The following is a 24,796-nucleotide window of genomic DNA, read 5'->3' as shown; positions in this document are numbered from 1 at the left end:
TAGTACCCCACTGTGCTTCCCCCAACCCTCCTCCAAAGGGCCATGTCCCCAGCACCAGAAAATTCCTCCCCTCAGGTGTTTTCTGCCCCACCCCTTCCCTACCAAACTTCTCCTCTACCTCCAACTCTTTATGATAGCCTCAACAGCCATCCTAATATCACCCAGGTAGAACATGTGCCCCAATAATGACAAATGCACCCCATCCTCCCGAAATAATGCAAACGCCTCATAAATGATCTCCTGGTGCGCAGCGTTTGCACCCCTCAGGATTTGCCAAACCTCACCATCTCACATCCTTTTTACTGCTCCCTCATTCACAGCCCCCCCCCCTCCCCTCTCCATACTCTTCTTGGCAACAACTTGATCCAAACCAAACTCACCCTGGGCCATAGCTCCCTCAACCAACTCAGAACAATCTTCATCTTTTTTTTTTTTTTTTTTTTTTTTAGCAGGGACACCCCTGTATCCCCAACTAGTTCCTTCTACCCTGCATGCAAAATGAGTGCTGCCTGAACCCCTTGACACTCACTCCCTCAGACCTGCTAGCATCGGCAGCAGTTGGTCCCACCAGAGCCCTCTTACCCCCGACCATCTCAATAAAGCAATGTTATAGCTACATCCCAATTGTGTCCCAAAAAAGCTTTTTGCTTCATCTTTCCCTGCCCATTTCACTATGGAGTGTCCACATATCCAGTTCTGCAGCAACTCACCACTCCTGCGTGCCACATCTGAAAAGGAAAAAATGTCATGAGCCTTCTCTCCACCAACTGCATTACCCCCCACTCCCTACTTTCATTCCTTTACTAACCAACCCCATCACCCAGCTCTCTAATGTACCCCTTGTATTTTACCGATTTCCATCGCCCCAAATGCTCAACCTCCTCTTCAGATGGACCCATCCTACAACCTTCCGATGCCGCCCCATTCTAAAAGAATGAGTACCAACATTTTCAGCTCTCTCCCCCAAAGCCAACAGAGCTCTCCTCATGACCCCCAAAACCTGACCTGCAGTCACCTCAGACCCATTTTCATGCTGGAAAACTAAACCCTTTCTTCCTTTACATTTTTTCCACCACAATGCTCACACCCTCACTGGACACAAATCTTTACTACCTCTATCCAGAGGTACCCAAAAACCCTTTCCTTTCTGATCAGTCTTTGATCTACAAATCCTTATATCTATGCTAATTTCTGATAAGTGCACATCTTTCCACAGTAGACCTCCACCTCTTCTCCCCGCTACCATTTCCGACACCCTAAATGCCTCAAAAAACACCCAAATAAAACAGGTCAAAAACATGTCCCTCTCCAATTATGACAGTACTCCCCTCGAAGACCTTGGACAACCTCAATAAACAGGGCAGCTGAAACTGGTCTCCTGATATCCCTACCCTTCCTTTTTTCCCTTGCACATCCTTCCAACATCCTACATGCCATTTCACCGCCACTGGGTTGAAAGCCCCAAAACCATTTCCCATAAAATGCAATGCCTGCCAGTTTCCCTGCTATTGTTGCCCCAGACCAACCCTGGTCCATACACCCAAATATAAAATCAACCACATCATCCCTTCTTTCCTCTGCATCATCCATGCCCTTCCATCTGCACGCTCCCCCTTAGTCCAACCATGCAGTCCTAGATGCAGGGGCTAGAGAACCCTCTAAGCAGCGCCATGCTCCGTTTCCTAGCCGCCACAGGTCCTCTGGGATCCAATGCTAGCTCAAGCCCGCTTCTGGTGCCATTCCACATAATCTCTGCCGCTGAAAATTATATAATCCATCAGCAATGCCATTATCCTTCACTGGCACATGAGTTGCTCTCAACACAACATTCAACTTCATGCATCGCAGTAAAAACTCCCTCATTAGCCTGGCTACCCTCTGGTGCCTGGCTGACTGCCTGTTCACAATATTGACTGCCGCCTCATTGTCGAGGTTAAAATTTACTTCATTATTCTGCAGCTCTCGGCCCCACAACTCCAGTGCCACTAACAACGGGAAAAACTCCAAAAAGGCTATGCTCCTCCCTCCTTTATGCCAAAGCTCAAGCCACTTTTCGTTACACCACTTACCCCCCCAGAACATCCCAAAACCTCCAGAACCTGCCGCGTCTGAAAATACTTGAATTTCCACAAAACTGGGTCCCCTTGCAGCCACATTGACTCTCCATTGACTTCTTCCAAAAATCTTAGCCAAATCTTGCAATCCTCCTGTACCGATCCAGACATCCTCACCTGTGATTCGATATTTAGCCCAGCCATAGAACATGCTACGTTCGTATAAAAAGTGCGACCCCGGGGCCACTACCAAACACGTGAAATTGAGATGCCCCACTAACCTCTGCATTTCCACCAGTTTCATTTTTTTGGCCCGCTATCTCCTTCTCAAGCAACCCAACAAGCCTGCTCACCTTGTCATACGCCAAGCGTGAGGTCATGGTCACAGAATCCAGCTCTATCCCTAGAAAGGCCAACACCACCGCTGGCCCTTCAGTTTTATCCTCTGCTAATGGCACACCCAATTCCTGCCTCAATGTCTGAAAAATCCCTAGCGCCCCACTGATGAAAAGAAAATGGTTCAAATAATGCAAAACTCCCTCACAACCAGAATTGCAAGTAAAAACCCACTGCAAAAAAAGAGCTAAAATGCTCAAACGATGCACAAGAAATTGCACAGCCAATTGGCAACACTTTGTCAACATAAATCTGGCCCTCGAACTGCATCCCCAGCAGTCAAAAACCATCCTGATGCACCAGTAACGAGGAAAACACTGCCTTGATATTGCACTTGGTTACGAATGCACCATACCCTTCCTTCCTCACTAAGCCCACTGCCTGATCTATGCTGGCATAGGACACCCCGCAGTCTTCCGGTGCAATGAAGTCATTCACAGACATGCCCTCTGGCCATGATAAATGATGAATCAATCTGGATTCTCCCAATGCTTTCTTAGGCACGACCCCCAAAGGAGACACCACCAAGTCACCGGCAAATCCGTGAACGGCCCTACCACTCTCCCCTCTGCCACCTCCTTGTGCAACTTCAGTCTCACCACCTCCAAATTCTCCCGCGCGGACTACACATTTTCTGTCCACGGGGGCATCCTCGGATCTTGATAACCAAACTTAAAACCATTGTGAAAACGTTGCCCCAAAATCCTATCCCTATGTGGGTAAAAACTGAGCCATTCTTCCAAAACCTCAACCTTAACTGAAGTATAGGCCTTTCCCCACAACTCCTTGCCTTGCCCCACGCCCCCTCCCTCGGTCATCTGTTTGAAAACATTGTGTAACAAGGTGCCGTCCCGGACATTGGCTACATTTGTCCCTAAATGTGCACACTGTTCTAGTGCAGCTTTCCTTATTTAATGTCCAGCATGCTGCTAATGGCTGACCCCTGCCTCCTCCTCCCACCCCCTCTGGAGGCGGGGCGACCGTGAAATGGCCGGTAAGGCATGGGTAACCCACTTGCTTTATGCAGCGTCTGTGCTGGATGCGTAGGCGCCATCCACTGTAACCAAAGGTCCATGTCGATCTCTCCCCATCCTCGCCAAGAATTCTTCATCATATCTCACCCATGCAAATCCCCCAAAACTCGTAAAGGCTTTCCTGATTATGTCCATGTATTTTAGCAATCTACTATGAATGCGGATGGCCAATTTTCAATTGTCACTGGTACCCTTGGTCTTGCCGCCACCTCCCGTCGTTCTTCCTTGGACCCTTCTATTGCTCTCCCCTCCTTGTATACGAGTTTAAAAACTTCCATCAACTCCCCTGCCCATATTTTTTCTTTTGTCACCACCATCAGATGTGTGCCCAGTGGCTTTGTAATGCCCATATAAGACATCTTCTTGGCCTTCTCCGTACTCTCAACCGTCCTCTCCGTAGGAACCTTACCACTCAATGGGCCATAGCCTCCGCAACCTTGTCCATTTGCACTTCAAATGAGGAGACACTTCTGCTCGCCCTCACCAATGCCCTTGCGGACACGACCCCCCTCCACCCCCATTTCCACCCTGTGCCCCAACCCCCCACTGTGCTGTCCCCCCCCCCACCAGGTTGCACCTGTGGCCTGGTCCCACATCTTCTGAAAGGAGAAGACGTGGGACCAGGCCGTCGGTGCAACGCGGTCGAAATAACCCTTCAGGTGAGAGCACATGCTTTATTTTATTTTTGTAATATCCCGCCCCCTCCCCCCCAAATACCTCTGAAGAAATATTTTCCACACATTATCTTTCCCCAACACAGGCCCACAGCAGGGAAGGCTCGGGAGCAGCAAGCAGACAAACACTGCGTTGCTTGCCCCCAAACCTTCCCTACCCCCATACATACCCCTGGGACAGCGCTCTATGTGCAGAGCTGGCCTGTGCATCCCACCCCCCACCCCTCCCCCAAGACCAACCCAGGGGGGGGGGGGGACACTTGCAAGTTCCCCCCTGGTACCCGATTCCGGATGTAGAGGGCAAGCCGGAAAGCTCGAGGGGTCCCACTGTCGTGCGCAAAAATGAATGTTCTTAACCTGCAGTGGTGGTGGCCTGCAGCATCCCCAAAGGATAGTGCCATAGGTCCCAACCACCACAAATTTTGTATAATAAACATGGATTGCGCAATCTGCCAGCACGCCACCCATTTTCTTCCCAAATGAATGATTGATGGAATGGTTTTTACATACATTTTCTACGCATTTAATCATATTCTAATTTCCCTGCAGATTAAACAATCACATTTTTTTTCTGATCTAAAATTGTATGCACTTTGCAGTAGGTCAGAAGGAGATGGACCAGGATTGCCATTGGCCATTTCAAGAGGTGTAATAACAGGAAAATGCCCGACCTTCCTACTCTAAGGGTTTCCCTACCCCAACACAACTAAACTAGGGTGCTCGATCATCTGAGTCCAAAGTACAAGCCTGTCCTACATCCAAAACAAATTTTCACGGACCCTAAATAACTAAAAATCAGGAGAATGACTCTTCCGCAGGGATTGCTTTCCAGCAAGTACTTCTCTGTACAGGATCTTCAAATAGCTCTTAGCTATTTCTTGCACCAGTTCATTCAGTTCTCTTAGGGAACTTCTCCGCGTCAATTTGTTCATTTCTCCTTGGCTTCTCAAGTTCCTCTCTCTGGCACCGGAAAATTCTTTTACTCTGTTCCTCTAAATTGTAGTTGACAGTTCTTTTCCCCGACACCAGTTTCACCACTCGTACATCTTCTCTTTCACCGCTTATTACAATCTGCTGCCTTCTTGTCTCCTCGCTGGGATCTGTGTGATGTACCCAGTGACCAGACTCACTCCTTTTCACTGGGACAAAAATAGGCTGACTCCAATAGTTCATTGTTTTTCTTACTTGGACGGATATGATTGTAGCACTCGTCATCTGTAGCTTGTTCGCCAGGTCTCCTGTTCTCCCCATTTCCTGCAATATAATAGGACTGCGTCACCGGATCAGCACTCCCGTTCAGTCTCTTAGTGGTTTGTCAGGACGGCTGTTGTGCTGGCTCCCTCTTCTTCTGACACGCTTCTGTGTCATCCTCTCGGTGTGGGTTCGGCATTGCAGGGGGGTTTCCACTCCTTTCCCTTGCCAGCTGCCACTTCTCCCTTGCTGTTCCCTCCTGGGATCTCCGTCAGGTAGAAGGCTCACACGGTTACTTGCTGTAGCTCAGGTGCTTCCCAGCCACGACTTCTCTCCAGCCTTCCTTGAGCATCCATCCTGGGCTATTATCTGACTGGCGGACTTCCCTGTGTCTGCCCCGTGAATAGTGCAACTCAGGCACTTCATCCTTCAGATGACCGCCTGCGTGGAAAGAAGCGTTCTTTCCAGGTTACCAGCTTCTCTTCTCCAGCTGGTTCGTAACTCCCAGGTCTTCCTCTCTCTTTCCTTTGCTCCTCCCATGTTCATGATGCTGCTCTGGGCTTCCCTAGTTTCGTGTGGCAGTCCTTTCTTTGTGTCAAGAGTTCAACTCTTAGAACTCCTTAGTGTTTCTTTGTTAAAATACCTAACACGCACTTATTCTTTATCACTCCTGGGTTTTACTTTCCTCAGGATTAGGCAGGTACTTATCTTCTGCAAAGATATCACAATAGCAGATGTAGGAGGGTTCAGGTTTTCCGTCAACTTGTATGGTCATATCGACTTCTGAGTGAGATGGAAAGGGGGTTCCTCATCAGAACGGAAGTCCGTGTCCCTGGGGGTCTCTCGCTGTGAAGTCCTGCTTGCCACCACCCCTAGGGGTATGTTGGTAGTAGGCTCACAACCTTAGCCTTACAAGGAAATGCTCCCCCCTGGGTAGAAGCAACTGAATCCCGCGATTTGTCACAACTTTGATATAAAACAATAATGATTAAATATTACTTTTATATGATATGGCATTTAGAACGCCCCTGTACACAAGTGTTTCAAGGTGTGATGAGGCAAGGGAGGAGAAACAGAGGGAAGACAGAGACAGCGCTCCTACTAGGCTGGGTGACATAAATATATTTATATTATGTGCGACTTGTGTAAGGTTTACTTTAAAATACAAAAACACAAAATAAAAATAAGACATTCACATCTGCAATCAAGCAATTAATTCAGCAAACGGTTTAGAAATAACACCGGCAGGCCATTGACTGATGTAGTGATGGATGAAGTTATCTCAAACAGATCCCTGGAGGATGCATTTTGGCCAGGTAGTGTGTGGGAATGGCCACAGATAGCATGGCTATGGACAGTGAATGGGTGGATACATAATCAAACAACGCCCACAAGCTGTGTGTACCCCCCTCACATGTCATATCCCTCCAGTCTGTACTCCAATGCACTAGTTTCGGCTTATAGGTGGTGCTGGAGCACCAACAGCCAAAACAAAAATGGTCAAAGACACCCCTTTTGGGGCTCAGCAACACTGGGCAACCATGCATGATGGGAGGATTTAACGGTGGACAGGTGTTTCAAGCCCATGGTAAAGCATGGAGAACCTTTCGGGTGCAGCCAGCAGAAAAAAGGAGCGTGTGTTACCGCTTTACACATCACTGCTGAGGACTCATCTGGCAATGCTGTGCCCAGTTATGGAGGCCACTGTTGGAACAGACTGTGCTGAATTCTTACACTACCGAATGAGGGGACAGTATTCCATACAAACACACCATCACTTATGCCTGTATGCCTGCTCCGATGGCATCCTCTGGCGTATTACGCCTGTTCTAGATGCCTCAGAGTAGTGTGTCCAGACCTAGAGTACAGTTATGCTTTGCAAAGCCAAATTGCAGTAGAGTCTCGGTTCTACATCTGGATTACTGGATCCAATAATCAATGCCCCTTTTGAAGTACACAGACTGGCTCTGCAGGACAGCTCAGTATTGTGTTCTGGTTGGAGTAACGCAAAGGGGGATGCTTGTCACTGGGAGGGATGACAAAGTGAAGACAAAGTTGCATCACAACAGCAAAGAGAAACAACGAAAGGGATGGGACCAAGGCAGGAAGGCTGCAGGATAGAAACCAAGTTGGCTTCGGGAGTCCAGAGTCCCTAACAGAAGAGTGGAAGCCAGCGCTATTCTTCGAGAGCCATCATTAACCTGCTGCTAAATGCAGGGAACTGAAAAGAGCTCAGAGTCGTCACCCTATCCCAGATGGTCTTCCTGCAGATGCTGATAAAAGTCACTGCTGTGGGCCCGACAAACAAAGCAGAAACAGCACAAGCAGAGCCACAATGAAAAGCTGGCGACGGTGGCAACGAAAAATGCGGTCTCTCCCCAAACAAAGTGTCAGATGTCTCAGTGGCAGCATAGATGTCTTCAGAAAGGATAGGAAGCCATGCACACCAGTATAGGAGGGTTAGCAGCATCATCTGGTACAACTTCGACCAGGGTTCAGAAAATCTCCTCGCCAATGAGCAGCAACTGTGTTCATTGGGCTTAAGCCCCGCTGATGGACTCTAGCTGCAGGCATAGACTAACCCTCCCAGCAATGCATACAGAAAATACGATCACTAGCCTGCTTCCTACGTCTCCTTCCATTTCACTGCCACACTCGCTGCGTACCAAGAGGTCGTTCCGCTAGGCTAGACCTGAAGCTCCAGCGCCCGCTGGAGAAGAGCCAATGGAGGAATTCTGCTAGCAGTCATGACCCCAGCCCTCCATCGCTTCATAAACCGGAAATTCCATGGCACATAATGACTTTGGGTTCCAAACAGCCTTGAAGATGAGATTTTAGCTACAGCTTTAGGTGTTTTTCTTTGGTTTCCAGACCTGGGTCATGGCTTCAAGTCTGGCATGCTCAATCTGGAATAGCGTAGCAGTTCTAGGTAACCTCTCTAGAAGGATAGCAACAAAATAATAATGTTGGTTGGATGAGAAAAGACAATGGCCCTAAACGCATATATGTTGAAAGAAATAAAAGCCATATGATAGAGACATTAAAAATCCTAACGAGAAACTCAGTAATGCATTTGCTAGCAGAACAGTACTAGAAATTCAATGTCAAGGGGCAAGGCAAGGCAAGGAACGGGAGCTACAAGTAGGGACTGACTGGCAGAACTCAGTATTAACACACTAAAGCCGTCCTGAGGACTCGAATACTCAAGAGACCCTTTTCCACATTAACAGTCACGAATTCAAAGAGGCTGGGAACAATTAAAGAGGGGCAGCAGTGTCAAGTGAGCAAAGTCAGAGAAATGGGTGGGCTTGATGGGATCCAGTAAGAATCACACGATTAGATTTGCTGTCCATATAAATACAGCAATGTCCTCATTACTTCCCCAGTAGGAGTGAACCTTCGGCAACACCCAATATACTTAAAGCGCGTTGCACTTCGGACAAGACTGGACTTACGGCAATTCGGATTAAAAAGAAGGGCGCTCAGATTTCATCCAGAAGGAGTCAAAGCTATTGTGTAATCCTCGTCACAATGACTGATAAGATCACCTTGTATTGGGTGGAGGGCTCGCAACACAGAATACTCGGTAGTTTTGCAGCTAAGTTTTGAAACGTAAAGCAGAATCGTGAAAATGCCCTTCCAAGGAAAAACTCCTTCACAGAAAGCAAAACAGGACTTCTGTCCTGCTCACCAGGGATGGCTGAAGATTTGAGAGGGTCCATTTCAATATGATTACTTGCCCCCCACCCCGTCTACAGTTTGGAGGGGAGGGGATAGAGAACATGCGAGGCACCTGTGGGGTGCTTAACCCTTTAAGTGCCAAGGGCGAGGTCTCTCGTCCTTGCCACTGAAGGGGTTAATGAAACAGAAAACGTTAGCAGGCATTGAATGGCGAAATACCAACATCATAAAAAAAAAAGGCCTTGGCAGGGGGGGGGGGGGCGCGGGGTGGCTGGCAATAATAATGGATACAATGGAATTCAGCCAGTGGGGCACTAAATAGCATCTGAAAAGAGTAATTGCTCTGTCAGAAAGATGCTAATGCTGATCTAATGGCAGGAAAAGGCAAGGAGGGGACGACAAGGCTGCCTGTAACGTGCAAGCTGCAAATCACACATTTAAGGTTATGAATTAATGAAATATGTTGCTGTGTACTAACCCGGGTTCAGCTGCACCCCCCCCCCCCCACACTCCCCAAGGCACTGAAAAAGTTGAAGTGCGCGAATTACATACCTTCTGCTCACACACAAACCTTGTAGGAAGAGTGTCCAACCTACAGATAAAAGGCTTCAGTGTCTTATGCGCCACTCCTTGTTAAACGTGCACTTCTCTTAACGGAGAAGAGCACAACATGAGGAGCAGCAAATCTTTTGGAGATTTGAATCCTGTAGGCCAACCGTGTACGCGTTCATGCTTATTCGTAGTGCAGAGTGCACTGCTACCTCGGAAGGTTTTCTTGAGCGAATCCAAATGCCCACCTTGCAAAGACTCTAGGGCTTGAAAACCAAGCCCTAGAACAATCAGCGTTTGCAAAAAGCAGCAAACACCTGCCTGGCACCAACTAATCCCCACTGGAAAACATTCTCTCTAAAAGGCCAAATTCCCGTGGTAAAAAGGTATACTGGCCATGTACGTACTGCCATGAAAAGACGGAAGCTGAACTTTTGTGGCTAGTCATATTGCAGACTACAAACAAAATGTCTCATCTGTATTAATAATTGGTGCGTTCAGTTCTGTAAAATACCCATGGCCCAGTGGGGGACTTGTTTGTGGGTGGGAGGCTGATGCCATTTGAGGAATGGAGCACTCGCTATGGGGTGCCAAAGGGGCATTTCTTAACATACGGAATGGTGACCAGACGATGTGGAAGGAGATCCCAGATATACCACAGAAGAGACCGCTGATGCAGGTGCTCCCAATAAAAGACGGTGGGGGATGGGGGTGGGGGGGGGGGGAGCTGGTTGGTTCTCTCGTATTTAATCAGGCATTGCAGAGTGCATTCCCTACGAAGGATCTGTTAGTTCAAAGTAAATGGGAGAGGGATATCGGAGCAGATCTGTAGGGTTGCGCAGAAAGCCAAGTTCCAACTTATACAATTTAACATCCTACACAGTGTATATGTGACCCCGGTCAAACTGCATGCAATGAATAGCGATCTGGGCCAAGACTGCAACCGTTGTGAGATGGGGCCGGCGGGGATATGGAACATGCTCTGGGGATGCTCGGTTGTGGCATGCTACTGGCAGGCAGTGATCACAAAGATCAATTAATTACTTGGCTTCACTCCCGAGTGCAGTCAGAGTTGTGTTTGTGGGTCTACTCCCAGGGGGCAAACTACAAAAGATGAGAAACGGATTGGCCCAGTTTATGCTGGTACTAGCAAAAAGACGGGTGGTCATTGCCTGGAAGAGACCTCAGGGTCCGTCAGTGGTGCACTCGAAGGAGGATGTCTGCAGGTGGGGGGATGGTGGAGTTGGATATATTACACAGAACAAGGGATCCTGAGGTGGAAGAAGAGGTTACAGTGGAATGGGAGGAGGTATGGTTTTCTGCATATTGGAACCCCCCCTGCCCCGAGATGTAGGAATTGATGGACTGTGTATGTGTGGAGAGGGTTATGATGGGGGTAGGGAGGGAGGAATGCACTGGCAAGTTGGGAGGCTCCTGGGGGGTGGGGGATGGCTGATAAGTAGTCCACTGTACCCTATTTTCCTTGTGGAGTATGTATTGTTACTAGTAGTCATGTACTGAATTTCTTTGTGTATACTGAAACTCTAATAAAGATGTTTAAAAAATAAATAAATAGCCATGGCCTTTTTACAGGGCGTACATTAGTTTTCAAAAATTGCTTAGCATAATTTGCTAAAGTTCTTGATTAATAAACAAACGAATTTGATTAGCAACTTTGTGCTAATATTTTAAATGTCACCAGAAGTTATTTGTACGTAAGAAATAAAATTAGCAACAATATAGCATTTTTTTGTACGGCTGAAAGAAGACATTAGTAAGAGGAGTGTCTGTAAAATGTTAGGTGCATGCATGGATGTAAATAAATAGATATGATAAAAGGCTCAATTTAAAAAAATATATATATATTTTGTGCAAGCCTTTGTTCAGCTGGGGGCAGTCAGTGTTGCACATGGCAGTGTCCCATATGCTTGAACCATTATTTGCTGTGTAAATTGAAGTTAAGAGGTTTCATAAATCAAAAAGGTTCACAATTTTAAAGTAAAGTCATAGCCTGAGACTAACTACATAGTATGAATTTGTGGCAATCAGGGTAATTGTCAACTGCAGGTTGACAAGATTGCCATTGCAGTCATTGATATCAACTGTTTTCAATATAGCGTTAATTACCACTTCGGAGGGAGGGTTGGGCCACTAACGATCCTCGAGTCAGGTAAGCACAAGTGCAGCATTCCAGCCCTGCTCAGTCATGAAACCAGTATTTATCATCATCTTTCTCCGAGACATCAGGGGTGCCGATACGTTTTTTAAAAAAGAAAACCAGGGTTGACATAATTCATACTTCCCTTAAAAAGAAATTGCCCATATATCCGAGATTGGAAATAAGTATTTCCAGATTGTGCAGTGGAATGGGAAGGGTGTTGAGGTGTGGCACTTCAGTGGAGACTTGGCCTACGGCATTGCTTGCAAGGACAGGGTGAAGGCTGAATAGAAGTGCATCAGCCGGCATGAAATGCGAGTAGCTACTTGCAGATTTTGCATGCTGTTCCTAGCCTCTAGATTGGCCAGCCCTTTCCTGCACGTGCTAATATACAGTGCAATCATAATTGTAGAACAAAGTGAGCTTTGGAGACCAACTTCAGTGTCTGTACATCTACAAATCTACTGCAACACCAGACAGAATGGAACTATTGTTCACTACTTTGCGTAAACATATAGTTAGCTTTGTGTATTCATTATGTAAGAGGATATAAAATAAGCAACTAAGCAGAGTGGATGGCATAGCCGTTGGAGAACTGGGAAACCTATGTGGAATATTATAGTTTTGCGTCCATCTCACTTTAAGGATTGCTGGTAAAAAAGCAACAGAGTGATAAGATAGAAAGTCAAGGAGTTTATGGTCAGGTCATGGGTTGAGCACCAGTTGTGCAAATGAATGCAACCAGCATGTCTCTAGGTTTTCCACCAAAAGCATTTGGCCCTGTAAGAATGTACATTTTCAAAAGTGTTCACCCATCAATATGATGCGCCTTTCCCAACAAAATGAAATCTTTTTGACACAATGAGGTTTAGATACACTAACCTAAACTTTACTGAAAAACATGGAGACAATGCAGTCTTTTACAGTAGACATACTGTAAATATGCATTATGTAACCTACATTTTTAGGAAGGGAATTGCAGACTGTCTTTTAGAAACAAAGTGAACACATACTGGCCTTTACAAGACAGGATACAGTATGATAAAAATATCAACCAAATTACTTCTGATTTGCAGTTATCTGAAAAAGAGAACTTTTGCATAGCAATCGCTCACACGCATTGGGCCATTTTTCAGAGTGGTGGAGATGCGAACTGCTGCAAGCTCTCTCCTTTAGCCTCTTTGAACTTGCAGTGAACTTATCAAAGATGGCAGAGAGAACCCCCAGGACAACAGGAATGCCGGTTTAACTGTGCTTTCATTGAAGAAGGAAATTTAAATAGCAACTGTGCTATACAAGTGTAAATGTAATTAGCAAACCTACAGAATTGCATAGCAAATTGCTATGCAACACTGCTCATTTTATGCCTTGCTTTATTGGAGTATGAATAACACATTGCTGCTCATTGGACAGAGCAGGACATTCAACTGTTGTGTACTCTGGACCAATCAGATACACACACGTGCGCAGCACCCAAAACCAGCACAAAACATGGACACATTATTAAGCAGGCTGTGAAGGGAGGGCAACAGCCGGCAAAATGTGCATGGCTTAAGCAGGATGTGCTGACCCTCCGACCCCCGTAGTGCCGGACTCTCGCTCGTAGCAAGCCGAGGCGTTGGGGGCGTGCAAGCATTGAGAAATGGGGAGTGGGTTGGGTCAAGGTTTCATGGATGAACAAAATATAATTCAATACAATACCAGAAAAAGCAGAGCTACCGCCATGGATAATGGGAAATGGCCGGGAATGTATAGTGGTCAGAGCGAAAGAAGGAGCCCCTCCTCCCCCACTCCCCAAATGCTTGTACTTTCAACCCTTGTTCTTTGAAAATTGAAGGCTTTTCTTACTGGAATGACTCCTCTTGAAAACCCACTAGTGCAATTACTGGGATACGCAGGCAACACAGTCTCACATTCTCTGCAATCACCTCATAATAGGCTTGTACAAATAAAAAGCACTTTTAGCCACCAAGACCAGCATCACCAAGAATTCTCCAACAGTCTGCGTGTAACATCTATCCTTAATCGCAATGGATTCACACATCTACTAGTGGCAGCCAGAGCCCCCGTTCGCCCCCTCTTCCTGCGATCACACAGAATCTATTCTTTAGTAAGATGATACACACCTACTAATGATTGTCACGACCTGCACAAAGTTGCCCAAGAGACACTCAAACAATGCAATACATCAATTGGCTGCGGTCCAGATACGTGTCACAGAGGCGTTCCAGTCATAGTAAGCGCGTCATACATATACTTGTGGCAGCCAGATCTCAACCCCCCCTAGGATCCACTCAGTCAACGTGTAACTTCAATTCATCAGCAGAGATTATCTCCCAAACAAAAATGTAATCCAATTATACACAACACAATAAAAAAGGTACCTAGGTACGAAAATAGCATGGGTGATATCTGCTAGACCGCCAGACCCAATCACCTAGGATTCTCTAATAAGGGTGCAATGCATGTACTTGGGACTGACCAGCTGGCCTAATCTACGATACCCCAAATAACCTAGGATGATCTCATAATAAGTATGCAACACACACTAGTGGTGAGAACGTTCTACCAGCAAGGATCATATATATATAGCAGGTGTGCAACACATCCACTGACCTCTGCGCCAAGGCTCTCCTTACACCGGATGTAGTTTTATTGATATAAACTCCTCCACTATGGAAAAGGAGAAACATATTGTTGGTTGAAAGAAATGGCAAGGTGCAGTCCAGAGAAGGGGGCTCAGAAGGACAAGCACATTAGCCAGGATCCCAAGGTAGGAGGGCCGCAACAAGGACAGAAAGAAGAAATTCCCCTCCAGTGGAGTTGGCACCCATCGGGTGTTCCTAAGGCTCACCCAGAACCCCTTTCCTGCACCCCCTCGCCTGTTTCACTCCCAACACCTGAAAGGCAAGAGGCCTGGCACCTATTAAAGAAGTAGTACCATGCCTTGGCACTGGCTTTGATAATCTGAATTTCCAGCCCAATGGTAAGTTTTCAAAACACAACATTTCCATCAATCCTCCACTCTCGAGCTCTTCGCTCCTCTACCTCCAGGGGTCTAACCTCTCGCCCTGGCTTTTCAACCAATACCTGGCAACTCTCGCCCACTGCATTGCCATTTTCTGCTCAAATTTCCAGTGCTACACTGACGACACTCAACTCATTTTCAAGCTGCCCTCTGCCACCTCCTCTCCCTCTCTCATCTCTGATTGCCTAACTGCCATTCAAGATTGTTGTGCCACCAATGATCTTTGTCTGAATGCCAGCAAGACAGAGATCCTCCACATCGGCACACCTTCACCATCCTTTCCCCTCACTCTCTGGCCGGCCTCCCTTGGCCCTCCTCTACCCCCACCTGCGAGGCTAAGAACCTCAGGGTCATCTTTGACTCCACCCTTTCCTTCTCCGCCCACATCTCCGACGTCTCTAAAAAGTCAAATTTCCGACTGCACCTCCTCAGAAGTACTCTGCCTTTCCTCTCCGTCCCCCAGAAGCTCATGGTATCCCAAGCTCTGGTTCTCTCTAGCTTGGACTATTGTAACAGCCTCTTTCTAAATCTACCTGCCTCTACTCTCTGCCCTCTGCAACTAATGCAGAACAGGACTGCGAGAATTGTCCTTCGCCTCAAGCCCTGGGATTGTATCTCTCCAGCTCTGAAATCTCTCCACTGGCTCCCAGTGGATGCAAGGATTAAATTCAAAACCCTCTGCATTGTCCATAAGGCATTCTGGGGCCTGGGTCCAAAATACCTTCAGCTATCCCTCCACAAATACCTCCCCTCTCAAGCTCTTCGCTCCTCTACCTCTAACTCCCTCAGGGTCAGTCATTTTTCAAAGAAACGAGATGGGGGGGGTAGATCTCGGTCTTCGGCTGGGGCCTCCCTCTGGAACAGCCTCCCTGCCACTCTAAAACTTGGAAAACCATCTCTGGTTCCGGAAGCACCTCAAGACCTTCCTCTTTTCTTCTGCCTTCGCCCCCCCTTCCCTGCTGATCTGTTCTCTCTTGGCACCGTGCACCTGGCCACCCTCTGTCCTCCGGGCCCAGGTACCTGCTCACCCTGCCACCCTCCTGCACTGCCTCCGGGCCACCCCCTGCACTGGGGTCTGCATCGGTACCCATACAGCCCCCCCTTTCTTCCTGCACTTACCAGAGCTACCCTGTCTGCTGCCTTAAACCTAGCACTTGCAAATTGCCGGCTGCATTACCACCGTTTGTTGCCTTTATTATTTATTGTTATTTATCCGTTTCTCCTCTGCTTCGCACTTTCCACTTCTCCCCCCTTCCATGCACTTTTCCCCTCCCCCTCTCCCATGCACCTGCATATTTATTTTTTTTATTGTTTATGGTTTGTTTTACAAACCTTTACAAAATTCTTTTAAAAACATAAGACAATAATATCTCATAATTCACATACATCATAACAAGCACCCTCCTTTACATCCAAACCCAGACAACATCTCTACATAGATTATTCCTAAGAATCTAAAACTATTGATTATACATCAACATAGCAGACCACCGCTAGTATCACTAGACCGGTTTTAGGCATCAACATCACATATTAAAAGTCCAGGGTTCACTACTTGAATCTTGACAGAGGTATAAAACACTCAATTCATTTCATATCCCAATTGCACACAAAAACATATACACAGGGCTACAACTTTAAAAAGCACTACCCAAGCTGGTACAGAAATTAGTACAAACACAATATACCTCTAGTGAAGCCATCTTGATAAGTAGTTCATGGTTCATCACTTTCAGTTGGTAGCTTTTCTGACTATTTTTTTTTCAATAATTGTTAAGAAATTTGTTAAACCAATAATGAGGCTTTGATTCATCCCTACCATGCATCTTTGCCAGAGGGCCTCTCTGCTTAGGGTAGATACTGTGTAAAGATATTTACCAAGTATGTGGGTTCTAATAGATCCAAAATACACACAGTAAACTGTCAGATGTTTCAATGTTTCCAACATGGTATTATCATTGCAGAATCTACATTGACCATTATTAGGTGAATTATTATAGGATTTCCATGACATCAGTCGCTCATTTGTAAGTAACTGATTCAAGCGAAATCTCAAATACGTCTTCCTGGCCCGTTCGCAAGGAAAAATAGCCTGATACATAGGCCTATGTCCCCACTGCCATGTAAATTTTGCGTATTCACCAAAAGTGTGATATTCATTAATTTTATCAATCAATAAACACCAATGATATCTGAAGTATTTAAGTTTGCATGAAGGCAAGCACGGTACCAACTCATCCCGAGAGATCATGGCGCTAAATAGCAACTCCTCCATCTTGTTCTTATATTTTAGAAATGATGGAGGGTATCCTTTCTTTATCATAGATTCTAGATCTTCATAGAGTGAATCTTTGGGGGGCACTAGCATTTTACCATAGTGCCTGAGAAGTCGCCAGTGCCATTTCACTGATGGTAGTAAGCCCATCTCATGACACATAACAACATTTGGGATCGAATGAGCCAGACCCAAAACAGTTTTCCACATTTTACCTTGGATCACATCAAGAATTGGTTCCACATCAAGCAAACATATATCTAGAGCACACAATAGTATTGGTTCAATCTTTTGATTATGAATTTCATTATAGGGATCATAGGAGTATTTCCCCAGACGATGATGAATCATTTTCATATCGGCCAGAAATATCTTCCATCCTTCCAAAGAGTACGAGCTAGCAAGTTGGTAGCCTAAATAGCGGATGGCAGTGGATTTAGGAATAGCAATCCCATTCAGGCCCCATTCAAATTTAACAATTTTTTTCCGACCTTCAATAAACGTTATTATGATGGATTTTTTAAGATTGATCTCAAGATTATGTTTGCTAGCAAAGGAATGAAACAGGGCCGATTTTGTCTGTAACCCAAAAGGGGTCCTATCAAAAAATAACAAATCATCTGCAAAACTCAACCAATTTAGCACAGTTGCCCCCAGTTTCACTGGAAAAATGATGGCATCCATCCATTGCTCGTCCAAGTCTAATAGATATAAATTAAAGAGGACTGCAGCAAGGTGACATCCCTGTTTCAGTCCGATCTCAGTGGGAATTATATTGGTGAATGCCCCATTGCTAGTCAACCGAATTCGATAAGTGGTTTGTTTATGAAGGGCAGCAATGACAGACACAAGCTGCTCAGGAAATCCAAATTTGGTCAATTTTGTCCATAAAGTGTGTCTAATTACAGACTAAAATGCAGCAGTGAGATCCAGCGACGGCATGTATACCGGTCCTGCCTTATAAGATCTAGTTTGTTGGTATACATGAGCAATGAGTGTCGCGTTAAGTTGACAACCCATTTGGCGTCGGAAGCCAGTCTGATATTTCGAGAGAAGATTGAACTTTATGATGTGCTGCATATTCTCAATGTCACTGGGCCTAGTAACATCGCTGCTTTGTTCTCCCCTGTTCCCCTCCCTTTTCGCGCTCTGAAGTGTACGAGCGCGATTGATATTGATATTATTTTATTTCTATCACAATACAAGGCACAGAGCAGTACAAACGCGAGTCTGAATAAAGGTCAATGGTCCATCAAACATGGAGGGTCTTATGCCTGGCACAAAGACGCTGACCACAAATTAAATCTTTGACCCAGAATTGATTTGCTGACCTGGAAGCAATTTCCGTCTGGTCAGTGTAGCGAGGGGGTCAAACTGACAGCAAGCTAAGTTCTGTTTTATTTTTATTAATCCAGCAAACTTATCACCAAAACAATGCAATAAAGTAATAACCTGTGAGAAGGCGTTCCTAATGAAGGGCGTCTTAGATAAGCGTTACTAATCTTGTGTTGCTTTATCAGGCAAATTCGTTCAGTGCCTCTTACCCAACACAGATAAGAAGATCGAACCTTCATCCCCACAGACTGTTCTTCACAAATGCTCCCAGATCACGCCGTGCCTACTGGTCCGTCACTGTTAAGTTGCAGCCTAAAATAGGCCATGCCAGCTTGATACCAACAGCTAGTAGAACCAACTAAACTCCCCAGGCCAAGTAGTGCCATCCAAACGTGACATCAACTCCGTTTTGGCATAAGCGACAGCTAAAGCAGAAGGGTCCATATAGAACGAAACAAAAGTTTACGTTTGAATCCTCACTATGCACGAACCTCTTGCTCCCCAGAGGTAGCTCCTGCTTAAAGGGAGATGGGGTGGGCTGGCGTACAGGAGCTGCTTTATCAAATCTGCATTTCAATTCTAGTAATCCGAGATGCAAAAAATCAAATCAAGACATACCACCAACGAGCCCAGGTTACCCCTTAATGCACCAATGCTTCACATTGCAAGTTAAGTTACCAACCCTGTAACAGCTCCAGCTCACCCAGCACAAGCTGCAGTAGCACGACAGCCCCGAAACAGCAAACGTCACAATACACACAGAGTATCTGAGCTGCTGGAGACGCGCAAGCTCTGGTTTACTTGCAAAGGGGCGCAGATCAGCCCTAAAGGAAGCAGCAATGGATAAATTGCTAATTAGCCTACAGGCCTGGAGGAACAGACAGTAGTGCAGTAGCGGGTTCCCTGGTCTCACGCAATGTCTGTAGCGTTGTCACCCTAAAGTACGCCGGGTGCTACCCTCATTCTTGGGGGGAGGTACGTGTTAACTGAAGCTACCTCCGAGCTGTGCCACCTCATCCCAATAGCAAGTCTCCAGTTGCACCTAATGCACATTTTTCATTTAATAATTATGTAAGATTGCATTATTAAAAGCATACAGATTTAAAATCGTAGAAAAACATAGCATAATTGTCATCAATTGTCATAAACAAGAAACAAAACATGGATGCATTATACATTGCCAGCACTAAAAGATAAGATTTCTAAAACAGAAATTGCTGTGGCATGAATAAGATAAGTCTAATTGGACCAAAAAAAGATCTTGCGAGTGCCCTTCCGCAGTGCACAGTTTTAGCCTGACAGAGTATTTTAGGATCAAAAGCTGTTGTCAGATCAACCAGCAGAACTACATGGGCCATCATGCACTGTACGAATATGACATTTGAAGCAATTAGCAGCCTTCCAATTAACCTCTGCATTTAGAACTGATTTTCCCCACTTTTCGAAACTGTGCTCTGCATGGTCTTGCTTTCAAGACCAACATGTTAAGTTGCTCCTGAGCTATTCTCCTGGAGCCTGATAACATATCTGTGAAGCTTTGAACTACACTTTGTTCAATGTAGGCCAAGCCAGACTGGTACTTTTGTGATCAACATTAAATTTAGGAAGAGGATATGGTATAACTCTAGGGAAAACAGTTCCCCCAAAAAACACCGTTTCTGAAGGCTTTGGGAACGTTATTGCTGGAACATAGCGATAGAACTGGCTTCCTCTGTATTTGAGTCTAGAGTGTGGAAGAGATCCATTATGAAATTTTCCTATGTAGTTAAGAACGAAGATATATGCCCTTAGCAGTTATGCGATTAAAATCAGTAATTGCCACAAAGAATTGTGCTAATCAACCTGCTCACCAGTGGACCCACCATCATAGTCGGGTTTGATAGCAGGTTTTCCACATCTACAGACATAGGCAGTGTCCACTTCCCTTTACCTCAGCACATTGGGTGCCGACACCACACGTGCCAAGGGAAATTGTTGCTCAACCTTTTCAAAATGGCCACCAATTTTGCATTGCGCCTAACACCGGAAGCAGAGGCCACAAAATGCTTTGCCTCAATGCCAGACCGCCCTGCGTGGGTGGAAAATTTGCTGCGCCTGCCACAGTCCCTCGGAAACCAAACACCAAGGGGTAAAAAGGAGAAATAAGAGTTTAAAAACAATGAAGACTTATGCAACACAGGAAACTGAGCCACATGGTTATCATTTGGTCCAGCGCAAGGGCCTGCAAATACCCTCATGGATACCATTGGTGGCAGCCTTGAAAGGCTGATAGGACAATGAAGTGGACTATGGTCCCCACAGAAGTCCAGTGAGTGGTGCTTCCCTAAAGCAGTACGAAAAGTGTATATACGAAGTTGCTGTATCCACCCCCCCCCCACCCTAAATCATACGTTCTGATCCCACTAACACAGCTCGGCTAATGCGCATGTTTTAGTTTATCCGTGTATCACCTGCAGGCTACGTGGTAGAAATAGCTTAACCTTTCATCCTCCCAGGGCCAATAAAATGAGAAACAAAGAGTTGGTGATGCCAACACATCAAAGCGATACAAGATCACGCATTGTGGCACCAAGCACTATCACAAAAATGTATTACACAATGTATTACACAAACAACGTATAAAGATCTTGCAAAATACAGCCACTGGTGGCACGTGTGCGCCACCCGGAAACTGGGGTGGGGGTGCTGTTTGGGCAACTGTAGAAGGCCTGAAAAGAAATTGTTTAGCTGCTGCAAGCAATGCACCGAGACGGGACAAAAACAATCATGTAAACTACACACACGTCCCCATTGCACATGTATACACTCAATGCAGAAGGTGTGCATGCCACCAGCAGCAATTCTTTAACATAACCTCTCCTAAGGGCTACTGAATTTGCAGTGTGAACTGTCAAACGCAACCAACCACGCACAGAAAAGACAAAAAAAATAAAATAAACAAACGCCCCCTAACAAAACTTGGATTTTGCTAGGAATACATACAACACTAAAGCAATGCATTCATAAAAGGTTTCCCTTTTGTTGGAAAAGTTGTATCAAAATCCCTAATTCAGCAGAAGGTGCATGTCATACATAACAAAGCGTACAAGGGATATACAAAAAAAAGGGTTACGTTGTATGTCTCGTTCGTGTCATCTTGGAGCGAAGGCTGACATCTTTGCAAAGCACTCGGTTTCAGACTCGTGGTTCATTGTGTCAAATTAACCACTTTGAGGCATTGCACGTTTTTTTTTTTACAGCGCCTCTCTTTAAAATGTTACCAAGCTTCAGATTGCTATTTCCTCAATATTGTAGATACAGTCCATTGCGACTGTATCCATAAACTGTTAAACATCACTAAAATAACACACAATAGATGGGATTCTGCATGCATTGACAGGCTGTGGATGAACACAGGCGGAGTTTCCTACGTAGTTAAGGACCTTCAGGGGCAGGAGGGTTCACCAACGGCCTGTGCCTCAGAGGCAGAAGGAAGGTAAACAACAGGGCCTGGGGTTTATATTCCAGAGCATCTACACAGACACAAGAGGACGTATCCTGTGCATCAGACAGGGGAAGACACTGGACAGGACCTGTGCTTCAGAGACGGGGGTAAGGGGGGGGGGGGGCGGGGACAGCTAGGACCTGGGAAAATTAGAGACTTAAAGACACATATGGAGTGGCGCAATCGAAGTAGACAGAGAGGGGCACCAAACAGCTGAAGGGGCAAGACTAGAGCATATGCAGTAGCACAGTAGTGAACAGAAGGACAGTGGCTATCGAGGGAACAGTACACAGGGGCGGACCTCACCTGGGCTCCGGCAGTATTATCTTTTTACTCGCCCTGGCCGCCGGGGTGCTCTTGCTTTTCTCCATGGCCATCAGGTAGCTGACATCTGCCAGCACTGCCTCCAGGTCGGCCATCTTGGCTCTGCTCTTCCTCAAACACAGCCTCCAGTACCCCCTGGGTGTCCCCCACAGCCCCAGCCCGGGCGCTGCTGCTACTCAGGGATCAGAGCGCATCAGGGGGTCTGCGAACTCCAGGGGTGGGGGCGCCCGATCAGCCCTCTGCAACACCTTGTGTGCCGCTGCGGCTCAAAACCAGGTGCTCATCAGTGGGTCTCTCCTTTCAGTGGGTGCGAGTCCCTGCTCAGGCCTGAATGCCCCCTGGCTCTCCCCAGGGCCTCTCCCAGTTCAATTTCTTAGACCCGACAGCTCACCAGGCGCCCAAGCTCAGTCTCCGTAGCCCCTCAGAGCACCCCCCCTGAAAGCTGCAGCTAAATTCCAGGTGCACCTAGGGGGGTGAGTTCCCTTCCAGGATGGGCGTCAAACCCAGCCCTGGATGCAGGAGCGTGTTGCCGCAGGAGAGGAGCGCTGCATGCCTGAGGCCCCCAGGGCAGAGTGGGTGCAGCCGGGGGAGGGGGCTCCCTGGGGGTGAAGATGGCTCCAGTCTGCAGGAAGCAAGCCTCCCTCTCTCTTCCTCTTTGCAGCTTCACTGTATGTCAGCCAGAGGCCCAGAGAGGAAGGAGGAGGGGGGGGTAAGCTAGAGAAGGAGGGAGGGCATTCACTCAGGCCCAGGCCGGCGCACACTCTTAAAGAGGCAGCTGCACTGATTCCAGGCCCTCTCAGCGACAGAGCAGGGCCCCCTCTGCTGGAGAGAGGTCAGAAAGAGGTGGCGCGCTGGCGTCTACACCCAGAGAGAGTATGTGCGCACAGACACAAGCAGAACGATGTGGCGTAGCAGTAGCGCACAAAATATAGAATGAAACACAAACCAGCCAGGAAAACAGATGAGAGAAATGCAGAGATGAACCCACAGAGAGACAGAAGCACACGGGAGGTGGGGCGAAATGGATTGCACTTGCGGAGAAATCGTACGCATGGACAGCAGCACAAACGCAGGGGCCACGCAAAGAGAAGCCAACAAAAGGGAGAGGAGAGACACGCACAAACCAGCACACCACCACCCACTCTCCAAATGTCCCCTTGTCGTGCTTGAGTAGCTCAGTCAGTTCTGGGTGTTTCTTTCCATTCCGGAAAATAGCCCACATTCAAAATGGGAAACGGAAATCTAAAAGTTCAAGCCCCAGTTATGATGGATGGCGCATGCTGTTTGGGTGGGGATGTTACGCTCACAGAGGATGCTCACTCAGGGATAGCAAACAGTGCTGCACACGCAGTAGGGACACCCGGTGTCGTGGGTTACAAAGATAACACGCATGAATGGAAACAGGGACTGTACATATCAGGGGACACAAAGAGAGAAAGCAAAGACACAGATGAAACACACCTTTGGGTGGCGGTGAGCTCACTAAACGGTACTAGGCCCAATTCACAGAGCTTCTTTTGTGGCATCAAATTAATTTGCGCCTGAAAAAAGCACAAACTGCGGCAGTGCAAAGAATTATGGTTATGTGATGTGCATGCATGAGCCAGTGTTTGATGCGTGAATGAGAGAGTGCATGTGTAAATTAATGTGTGTGTACTTGTGCTGGGCCACGGATCTGGTTTTGGAGGGTGCACTGGAGAAAGGGGGTGCGGAAATGTATTAATGAATAGTAACAAATGCTGTTGATTTAACAAAAAAAATATGATATCTGTTATTACGTGGCTAGAATGGCATTTTGGGGGCAGCCAGTCTAGCCATTTCTTACTGTGGCAGACATTTTTTTCAGCGCATCAATGATAAAGTAATCATGTTATTTCGTGGCTAGACCAGAATTTTGGTGCAGCCAGTCTAGCTATTTCCTACTGTGGCATGGCATTGTTTACTGGGCAGCAAGGGTAAAGTAAACATGATGCATGTTTTTATGTTTCTAGACTGGCTGACATTGTGCAGCCTGTTTGGACACGTTTTCTTATTGTAACATCACATTTGTAAAGGAAAAGCCGGCAGGAGTATGCTCTTACTTAGGGATATGATATTTTATTTGTATCGCTCTCATACACAAGTGTTTCAGAGGGCGACAAGGCAAGGGAGAAGAAAACAAGGGGGGACAAAAACAACGACCTTACTAGGCCCAGTAACATTGAGAATGTGCAAGTGCGGAGGGGGAAGTGCAAGGGAGAGGGCAGAAGTGGAAAGTGCTGAGCACGGGATAAAACAACAAAAAATGGTAGTGCAGTCAGCGATATGGCAAGTGCAAGGTTAAGGCCCAGACAGGGGTGCTGATAAGTGCAGGTAGGCAGACTGGAGCGTAACAGATACAGACCCAAGTGCAGGTTTGCCAGGAGGCAGTGCAGGTGTGTGGATGGGTGGGCTGGGACCTGGGCCCTAAAAGCAGAGGGTAACCAGGTGCCTGGTGGTTACCAGAGCAGATCAGCAGGGGAGAGGAAGAGCGAAGGTGGAAGCAAAGAGGAAGGTCTTGAGGTGCTTCTGGAGCAGGGATGGTTCTCCTCAAGTTTCAGAGAGGCAGGGAGGCTGTTCCAGTGAGAGGCCCCA

The 24,796-nt window shown here is 46.6% G+C and overlaps 1 protein-coding gene across 1 annotated transcript in view; it reads right to left on the bottom strand.

The window, feature by feature from the left end:
- GRK2 (G protein-coupled receptor kinase 2) overlaps positions 1–22,851 on the bottom strand; it is a 474,914-nt gene extending 452,063 nt beyond the window's left edge. Inside the window, exon 1 of the mRNA XM_069628947.1 lies at positions 22,166–22,851. Coding sequence (XP_069485048.1) covers positions 22,166–22,278 — 113 coding nt within the window. The 5' untranslated portion in view covers positions 22,279–22,851. The remainder of the gene's footprint in view (positions 1–22,165) is intronic.
- Between the last annotated feature and the right edge of the window lie 1,945 nt (positions 22,852–24,796).

This window comes from Ambystoma mexicanum, chromosome 12, assembly GCF_040938575.1.
Source record: "Ambystoma mexicanum isolate Mex_15411 chromosome 12, UKY_AmexF1_1, whole genome shotgun sequence".
In the NCBI taxonomy this organism is placed as follows: domain Eukaryota; kingdom Metazoa; phylum Chordata; class Amphibia; order Caudata; family Ambystomatidae; genus Ambystoma; species Ambystoma mexicanum.
This window is presented reverse-complemented; position numbering and strand designations above follow the sequence as displayed.